This window comes from Heloderma suspectum, chromosome W (assembly GCF_057233095.1).
Source record: "Heloderma suspectum isolate Gila_16-S chromosome W, 16-S_ref, whole genome shotgun sequence".
In the NCBI taxonomy this organism is placed as follows: domain Eukaryota; kingdom Metazoa; phylum Chordata; class Lepidosauria; order Squamata; family Helodermatidae; genus Heloderma; species Heloderma suspectum.
Window position 1 is genome coordinate 66,507,676 of NC_139475.1, and position 10,200 is coordinate 66,517,875.

General features: G+C 49.0%; 1 protein-coding gene across 1 annotated transcript; it reads right to left on the reverse strand.

Moving 5' to 3' along the window:
- Positions 1–285: 285 nt before the first annotated feature.
- LOC146334126 (neurturin-like) lies at positions 286–3,616 on the reverse strand. The gene is made up of 2 exons (XM_084824987.1): positions 3,400–3,616; positions 286–734 (listed from the first exon to the last, which is right to left on the reverse strand). Exons 1-2 carry the CDS (start codon positions 3,614–3,616, stop codon positions 286–288), a joined length of 666 nt encoding a protein of 221 aa, XP_084681113.1.
- Positions 3,617–10,200: the final 6,584 nt, after the last annotated feature.

A 10,200-nucleotide genomic window follows, 5' to 3' on the forward strand; every position in this document is an offset into this window, starting at 1 on the left:
TGAACAGGCTGCCAACATTTTTTCCTGCTGCACTGCCTGAGGTAGACGTAAAATCCTTTTGTCTTCTTGGCTGTTCTGGGCAGGGGTGGTCTCCTTGGCGGCCCCCTCTCTCCCTCGTTCTCATTCACCTTTGGACAACCACCAATAGCCAATGTTTCATGGAAGCATGATGTAGTAGTAATGGGGGACTTCAATTTCAATAACCACTGAGCACCACCAGCCTCCGAGCGCCGCTTGAATGGAGAGCCTGACGGTGCTCTTTTCTCCTCGCCTTCCTCTGCTCCATCACACACAGCCACATTCTTTGGCTGACACCTCGTTCACCGTGTGGTACAGGTTTCCTGTGTCCAAGAAGGAGACGTCGTCGTCGTACGCCAGGGGCCGGCAGCACGGCCGGGCTCTCAGTTTCTCTTTCTTGATCTTCCACATGCTCCGGACATTCTTCAGGGACAGGTCATAGTTCCGTACCGCCGCATCACAGGTGCCGCTGCAGTAGCGGAAGAGGACGGTCTCGTCCGACTTGTACCCCAGGCCCAGCTCGCTGACTGTCACCTCCAGCTCCTTGAGGGAGCAGGGCTTATGGCGGGCCTTGGCGCGCTTCATCCGGTTGCCGACTCTGGCAAAGAGCGGCAATTTGTGGCCCCCGGAGTTCATGGGCTGGCTGTACCTCTCAATCAGCATTAAGATCAACTGGCGGATCTCTCCCTCAGTGTAGCTCTCAAACAACGTGCTGTCTGAAATTTTTTTTAAAAAATGAGACAGGAGTTAGAAAGCCAAAAACAAAACTTCAAGTAACTGGCAGGGTGGTTGTGCACTGAGGACTAGGAACTTGAATTAGTTCCCAAAGGATATTCCTAAAAGGAAGGTCATGTAGTACTTCAAGCCATAGGAAGTGGCCTTCTACTGAGTCAGACCGCCAGTCCATCTAGCTCATAATTATCTACACCTTATGGGCCAAAGCTGATCCTCAGCACTGCTGTAGTTGCACCCTGCATTGAACAGGGGGCTGGACTAGATGACCTCCAAGATCCCTTCCCACTCTTGCGATTCATATGATTCTATACTTACTCCTAGGTCAGTGTGTATAGAATTGCGGGCACATTGTTTTAGGGCGTTATGCTTATCACTGTAGGGTGGGGTCAGGAACCACTTTCAGCCTGTGGGCCCAATTCAATTTCAGAGAAACTCTCAGGGGCCGCATTCCATTGGTGGGCGTGGCCAAAGGCAAGAGCAGGCAGGGCCAAAAATACAAAAAAGCCCACCATATTGTAGTTTAAAGTTCAGAGAGGCTTTGCAAGCTTTCAGAAGGGGGCAAAAAAAATTGCACAAAAGCTGGGAACCTGAGGTTCCCCACCCCTGGTGTTGGACCTGATCCATTCAGGTTGATGTCCTGCTGTGCTTTTAACCACAATGAGTGCAACCCCCCCACCCCCAGCATGGGATGGGATTTGGAGTTTTCAGCCGCCGCCACCACACCAAAGCCCCATACCACACACTGAGCAATCACCGCCCAGCATGTCTCACAGAGAGTGCCTGGCCTCCATTTGCAACCTGATTTTAATGATGTGCAGGAAGTCTCCAAGGGCCTCTAAAGAATTGGATGGCCAGAAGTGTTTCTTCCATTTCCAGCCCAGAGAGAAAGAAGGGACCCCAAACATCTGATTCCAATGACCATTCCTCACCAGTCATTTGCTGCAGCAACTTTGGGAAAGGACCCAGAATGCAGAGTTAAACGTTATCAAGCTGGTTGTCATGGGGTACATTGTTCTGTTTCTTGGGGTCAGTCTAGTAGATGTGGGGAAGGGATGCTAGGGAGGGGGTGGGTGGGCTAGTTGAGTGTGAGATTTTGCCATGGTTCCAAGACATCCAGCAGTTGTACCGGTTTGGGATATCTCTGGCCAGGAAGTCCAGCCCTTTTTGGGCTCGCCAGATTTCCATGGTGTCCCCAACTCAGTTTGCATTGCGAGCCAAAATGCAGATTTCTTCCCAAAGTCTGGGAACTTTTCAGGTTTTAAACATTATTATTTGTGTAAATAGCAATTTGTGCAATTTGCAGCTACAATTTCCACCAGAAATTACACAAATTATGCAAATTGCATATGCAATTTGTGCAGATTGCTATTTGCACAAATAAAAATAACTCCCCAAATCTGTGAACTGGCTGGCTCGATACAGATAAAGTTGGGCCCGTTCACAGGAAAGCAAGGCGAAGTCCAGGGGGCCAAAGTGATGAAAGCTCCATGAGCTTGACCCCCCAGACAGATTCCTCCAACATCCCTAGTACCTGTATAAAACTGGAACCAAACGTTGGTGGGATTGGACCTTTTCTCTGAAATCAGCAACACAGCAACCACTAGGGATGTACAAAAGTCACTTACCTTTTCGAAGGGTGACATTCGTTGGGGGGGGAGGCACTCCGTCCCTCCCCCCGAAATTCTGGCTGGGGGGGGAGGCGCTCCATCCCTCGCCCCCGAATCCTGGCCGGCCGGCTCTGCTCCGCAGGGATTCTGCGGAGCCGCCGGCCGGCTCCACCAGCGGATAAAAAAAACCAAAATAATAAAAGATTAAAAAAAACAAAATAACCCCGTGGGTACGCAAATGGCGGCGCCCATGGGTGCCGCCATTTGCGTTCCTTATTTTGGCACATGTAGTCTATGTAAACATTTACGTAGACTACGGCGAAAATAAGGGGAACGCAAATAGCGTAGACGCTACGCTATTTGCGTTCCCCTTATTTTCGCCATAATAAATGTTTACGTAGACTAGACGTGCCAAAATAAGGAACGCAAATGGCGGTGCCCATGGGTGCCGCCATTTGCGTACGCGCGGTTTTTTTTTGGTTTTTTTACTCAGCCGTGATAGGCTACGTAAACATTTACGTAGCCTATCATGGCTAACTGCAGGGACGCAAACGGTGGCGGCTACGGTCGCCGCCATTTGCAGACCCGGCCGGCCAGGATTCGGGGGGGGGAGGAACGGAGCGCCTCCCCCCCTGGCCAGAATTTCGGGGGGAGGGACGGAGCGCCTCCCCCCCCACCTCGAATCACATTTCGTCAAAAGGTGAGTGACTTTCTTACATCCCTAGCCTGGGGCACATCTTGTGGCAGTGAGTGCCATAAATTATTTCTAGGGAGGTTTGTTTGCCTGTTCCTTGCTGGCCTTCTGTCGCAGCATCACAGCTTTCCCATTCAGGCCTTTAAGGGCTCAATTGCATTGCTTGCCTGCAATAATTACATGCCACCCTTTGGAGATTTGATTCCGTTTTACCATGTTTGCTGACTGATTTATTTTGTTGCTGCTCCTTTCTAATTCCTTTATCACTGGCTTATTCCACTGTTACGTTTTGCTTTTTAAAGGCATTGTTTTTATTATTCATTTGGGGAGCATACAGCAGCTTACACTGGGTGATCAGGGAGCTGCGGCGTTCCAGATCCCGCGGGTGCCTCCTCTGACCTTCCGCCAGCCAAGGGGGCGATGAGGGCGCTCTCGGGAAAAGCGCCGAGGGGAAGAAGAAGGCGGGCGTGGAGCTCCCCACGAACAGGTCTCTACAAACCAACATGGACAACATGGAGCTGAAAACCATCGAGACTATGGCTGCAAACTTCCATACCTTCATCTTAGACCAAGTCAGAACATTGAAACTCTGCAAAAGAAAAAAAGGGGAGACACTGAGACTCCATGAAAGGAAAGCCAGGGTGGTGTAGGGCTTTGGACTGGGACTCAGGAGATCCAGGTTCTAGTCCCCACTTGGCCATGAAGCTCATTGGGGATTTGGGGCCAGTCCCTGACTCTTGGTCTGACCTCCCTCACATGGCTGTTCACACAGAGGCCAACCAGCTGCCCACGGGAAACCCACAAGCAGGACACATGCACAACAGCACCCTCCCGCCCATGTTCCCCAGCAGCTGGTGCACATAAGCTCACTGCCTCTAATACTGGAGGTAACATGGAGCCACCAGGACTAGTAGCCATGGACAGCCTTCTCCAGGAGTTTGTCCAACCCCCTTTTAAAGCCATCCAAACTGGTGGCCATCACTACGTCCTGTGGCAACGAATTCCATAGTCTGACTCTGCGCTGGGTGAAGAAGTCCTTCCTTTGATCTGTCCTGAATCTCCCACCAATAAGCTTCATAGGATGATCACTTTGGGTTCTAGTATTTTGAGATGGAGAAAACTGTCTCCTTCACCATGTTTTCCACCCAATGCATAATTTTGCAGACCTCTCTCATGTCTCCCCTGGCCCTCCTTTTTTCCAAGCTAAACAATCCCAGCTGCTGTAACCTTCCCTCACAGGGGAGATGCTCCAGCCCCTGGATCATTTTAGCTGCCCGTTTCTGCACTTTTTCCAACTCTACAATATCTTTTCTTAGGATCATGTAAGCCACCTTGGGTTCCTTGCAAGAGGAGGAAAGGCAGGATAGATTTTAGGGATGTCAGAGAATTTTGCCACGAATCTCGGGGAGGCTGAATGCCAGCGCATTCGGCCCCCCGAAATCGGTGGCGAAACGGTCTGCCCCCCCCGGGTTGGGACTCACCTTGTGCGAATCTCCCTGGCGGCGGCGGCTCCGGCGGCGGTTCGGCAGCGGTGCAGCGGCGGCGGCGGGTCTACCGACCGGCCGCTGCCGCCATTTCCAGTAAAAAAAAAAAGTGATAGGCTACGTAAACATTTACGTAGCCTATCATGGATAGATTTTAAAAAAATACCGTGATAGGCTATGTAAATGTTTACGTAGCCTATCACGGCTGAGTAAAAAAACAACAACCACGCGTATGCAAATGGTGGCGCCCATGGGCGCCGCCATTTGCGTTCCTTATTTTGGCACGTGTAGTCTACGTAAACATTTACATAGACTATGGCGAAAATAAGGGGAACGCAAATAGCGTAGCGTCTACGCTATTTGCGTTCCCCTTATTTTCGCCGTAGTCTACGTAAATGTTTACGTAGACTACATGTGCCAAAATAAGGAACGCAAATGGCGGAGCCCATGGGCGCCGCCATTTGCGTACGCGTGGGGTTATTTTGTTTTTTTTTTACTCAGCCGTGATAGGCTACGTAAACATTTACGTAGCCTATCATGACTGACTGCAGGGACGCAAACGGTAGCAGCTACGGCCGCCGCCATTTGCGTTCCCAACCAGCCAGGATTCGCGGCGGGAGGGACAGGGCGCCTCCCCCCCGGCCAGAATTTCGGGGGGAGGGACGGAGCGCCTCCCCCCCACCGCGAATCAAATTTTGGTTCAGGTAAGTGACTTTTGTACATCCCTAGGATAGAAATGTAATAATAAATAAAATAAATAAGGGAGCAATCCTATGGCAGCTAGTCAGCAGCTAGACGGCCATAGGAGATGTCACTTTCCAGGAAGAGCCGACCTTCCCACCCTCCTGCACTGCCTCACAGGCAGCTTGGAACAGCCCTGCACTCCACGCTCAGAAGAAGAGCACAGAACAGCAAAAATGGGGTGTTCTAGGAGGGTGTTCCAAGGAAGAGATGGCGGAAATGCCTGTACGACACAACCTATGTGTTGTCCGGCAGCCTCCTCCCCCACTCTCCCTTCCCATGGCTAGACAGCTGAAATCGGCAATCTAGATACAAATGCCGGGCAGGAGAAGCACGGAGGGAACGATCCCATCTGTGCATCTCCTGCCCTGCATTGGATGGGTGGTCGCCTCCGAATTTGGAGGCAGCCACCTATCTGAATAGGGTTGTGCCATAAAACATCCATCTCCATCACACTGGCCTCAACCTATCACCAGTACCCCCTCAACCACCCCCACCCCGGTCAGCAATTGAAAAAAACAAAACAAATGGGGGGGGCACACAGAGACCCCCCTCCTCCTATTAGTCTCCACACTCTGTCCTATGCTGAGCACAAAATTAAAACAAACTAATCTTTGACGGAAGGAAGCTGCAACTGGAGACAGGGGCTTTTTAGTGTTGGCACCCTGGCTTTAGAATGCCCTCAGAGAGGCTCACTTGGTGTCTTCCTTATATTCTGGTCAAGACTTTTTCATTTCCCAGGCTTTTTTGACATCTGTATACCATTTTTTGTTTTGTATCCACTGAATTTTAGATTTAATGGTTCTAGTGTTATCATACTATACTGATTTATTTGCTGCCACTTACATTTTTATGTTCGTTTTTATTGATCATCGATTGATGTTTTATTGTTGTAAACCATCAGGAAAAGACTGTTACTGGGCAGCATAACAAAGCTGTAAATAAATAAAATAAATAAGCCCTTTAACAGCATGATCCATTATGTGACTATTCAGAAGTAAATCGATTTATTTTTTTTAAAAGTTGTCCTGCTCCTCAGCCAAAAGTAGGGATGTATGAAAGTCACTTACCTTTCGTGGATTATGTTGATGGTGGGGGGGGAGGCATTCTGTCCCTCCCCCTGGAATCCTTGACGAGGGGGGAGGCGCTCCATTCCTCCCCCCCGGAATCCTCTGCGGCCGGCTGTGCTTCGCGGCAGCTCCGCGGAGCAGCAGGCCAGGCCCAGCCAGGCCAGAGCCATCTGCAGCCGGATTTCCAGCCGCGGAGGGCTCTGGGGGAAAAAAACAAAACAAAACCGCGTACGCAAATGGCGGCGGCTACGGCCGCCGCCATTTGCGTTCCTTATTTTTGCCGTCTTAATCTACGTAAATATTTACATAGACTAAGACGGCGAAAATAAGGGGAACGCAAATAGCATAGCGGACGTTATTTGCGTTCCCCTTATTTTCACTGTCTTAGTCTATGTAATTATTTACTTATTTTTATAATAAAAATAATAATTTTTATTATAATAATAATTACTTATTATTATTTCCTTATTTTTGCCGTCTTAATCTACGTAAATATTTACATAGACTAAGACGGCGAAAATAAGGGGAACGCAAATAGCGTAGCCGCCGCCATTTGCATACACCTTTTCTTTTTTTACCCAGACGTTTTAGGCTACGTAAAAACGTACGTAGCCTATCACATCTCTATAAAAAAAAAAAAACTGCAAATGGCGGCAGCAGCAGCCGGTCAGAAGACCAGCTGCCGCCGCCGCTGCCACCAAAGCCGCTGCCGGAGCCGCCGCCGCCTGGAAGATCTGCCCCAGGTAAGTCTCGTCCTGGGGGGGATCCGCAGGGGGGCAGGCTGTTCTGCCACAGATTTCGGGGCCTCACCGAGTTCCGTGGTGGAATTCTCTGCCATCCCTAGCCAAAAGAGACTCCCGGAGTGGCTTAGATATAATCAGCAAAAACAAGAAAGTCCCTGCTCACAGGCTTACAATCTAAAAAGTCATGGCATACAAGGAAAAGGGAATGGGGAGGGAAGAGGAGAAATGAGAATGGAGGACAGCCTGCAGAGGAAGAATTACAGGGGAACCTGCATGAGAGCGAGCAAGAGGCTGAAGGTTAGCCAAGGTCAGCCAAGCAGAGGAGATGAAACTCAGGCCTACAACAAGAAGAAGAGAAGAGTAGTAGTAGTGGGAGACTCCTTGCTGCATGGGACCAAAACCCAAGTATGTCGCGAAGGCCCATGGACTTGCCAGGTGTGCTGTCTCCCGGGAGGACGGATTAGATACGTGACTGAAGGGTTGCCTGCACTCATAAAGCCCACTGACAGGTATCCCTTTCTTCTCAGCCATGTGGGAACAAATGATACCTCCAAGCGGAGCTACGAAGAAATCACGTTAGACTTTGAAGCTTTGGGAAGGAAACTCAAGAACTTTGGGGCCCAGATAGTTTTCTCATCCATCCTTCCAGTAGTTAGAAGAGGGATAGAAAGGGAACGAAAAATACTCCCGGTGAATGACTGGCTACGAAGGTGGTGCCGACGAGAGAGATTTGGATTCTGGGACCACGGGCTATACTTCCTGGAAGATGGGCGGTTGGCTAGGGACGGGTTGCACCTCACAAAGGCTGGGAAGAATGTGTTTGGCCACAGCATGAAGAACTTCATCAGGAGGGCTTTGAACTGAATCCTGCGGGGAAGGGAGATGTAATGTTGGGGGTAACAATGGACGAAGGCTCATGCACTGCAACCGAGAGAACAGCTCTGATAGCGCCCAATAATAGTCTTCAGACACATGTAGGAAGAAAGCCAGACTATGAAGCACATGGTCTTTGATGTCTGTATACTAATGCCCAGAGTATGGGAAACAAACAGAACGAACTTGAACTCTTAATACAAGAGGGAAATTATGACCTGATAGGTATAACTGAGACTTGGTGGGATGACTCTCATGACTGGAATACAGCAATTGAAGGATATCACTTGTTCAAAAAGAACAGGAGGAACAGAAAGGGAGGTGGGGTTGCACTGTATGTGCAAAATACATATCTCTGCACAGAAATACAGGAGGAGGAGCTTGGTAGCCCCATCGAGAGCATCTGGGTTGAAATAAATGGAGCAAAGAATAAAAGGAACCTGGTGGTCGGAGTCTACTACCGGCCACCCAACCAAGGAGAAGATGAGGATGAAACTTTTGAAAAGCAAATGGCCAGTGTTTTAAGGAAGCATGATGTAGTCATAATGGGGGACTTCAATTTCCCCGATATTTGTTGGGAGACAAATTCTGCAAAACATGGCCCCTCCAGGAAATTCCTGACTTGTGTGGCGGATCACTTCCTCCTACAGAAAGTAGAGGAAGGAACTAGAGGATCGGCTATCCTTGACTTGATCCTAACCAACACAGATGACTTAGTGGATAAAGTAGCAGTTACAGGAACTCTGGGGGAAAGCGACCATGTTGTACTTGAGTTAATAAAGGAAGCAAAAGCCAAGTGTAGCCAAACCTGTACCCTGGATTTTAGGAATCCTAACTTAATACCTTATTGTAATGATTTTCGGGTGCGGTCTTGTTCACACTTACCTGGGAGTAACTCCTATTGAACTCAATGAGACTTACATCAAATTCCTCTCATGCCAAGATGCGAGTTCAGATCCCAGCTCAGGAGTAAGCTCTCAGGGCCCTCATTGAGTCTCTCAGTCTCTGTCTTCCTCGGCTGAATAATGGGCTCATTAACGACTCACCTTACAGGGTTGTTGTGAAGAAAGGTTCAGGGATAAGGAGCAGAAGGCCTTTTGCAAAATACACTACTTTTGAAAATTATCTCCCTATGTAAAAGCCAGACGTCCATCACACACTGGCATGACCAAGACAAAAAGCCCAGGGATGGGGTATGCAAATGAAGGGGTGGGTCTATAAAGTCAGGAGCCATCTTGGCTTATAATGGCTCCCAGGCAGTTCTATGGGGCAAACAGCCTGAAATCCACAAGACGATACGGAGACAAGCAAAACCTGTCCCCTGTCCTATTTTTGGTACACTACTAGAATCTCTGTTGTGCCACCCAGGGGCACACACACACACCATGTCTCTGCACAACCAGAGTTCAAGAGATGCATCACACCAGCACACTGTCTGGGAGTGATGGGAGTTTCAGTTCAACAACATCTCGAGGGGACCACGAAGGCTGCATTACACCAGTTCTGTCCCAGTTATATGGGCTGTCCCATTGATTTCCGGGCCCAATTTAAAGTGTTGGTTTTAAAGCTTAAAGCCCTAAACAGTTTGGGACCAGGCTACCTGCTTACACCCGTATGAACCTGCTTAGGTGTTACAATTATGAAGGCCCTACTTTCCAGCCCATTGGTAAAAAATACTAGGTTCACATTGACCAAGGACAGAGCCTTTTCAGTGGTGGTCCCTCTTCCTAAGCATTCGCTCCCTGAGAAATACATGTGGTCCCACCTCTACGAGCTTGGAAGAGAAAGCTTAAAACATGCTTCTTTCAATCTGTATGTAACTTAAGTGCTGTGATCAAGTAATTATTGTGCTCAGTTTTTAATAAAACGTGGGGGTAAATTTAAAAGTGGCATTGATTTGATTATTTTTTATATAGCAATCTTTTCCTGAATTTTGTACACTGCCTTCGGAGGGGATTGTGCCATGAAAGGCAATCTATAAGCCATTAAATGCATAAACAAACAAACAAACAAAGAAAATAGTCCCACAGAGTCTCAGTGACACCAGACAGGCCGCTTAACGAGATCGGCCTTGGAAGGCCTTCTGCCTGTCCCATCATCCAGGACAGCTAGGCTGGTGAGGACTAGGGAGAGGGCCTTTTCTGTGGTGGCCCCCAGTTTGTGGAATTCCCTCCCTAGTGACCTCTGTCATGCCCCCTCTTTGATGAGCTTCTGCCAGGCTTTGAAAACCTGGCT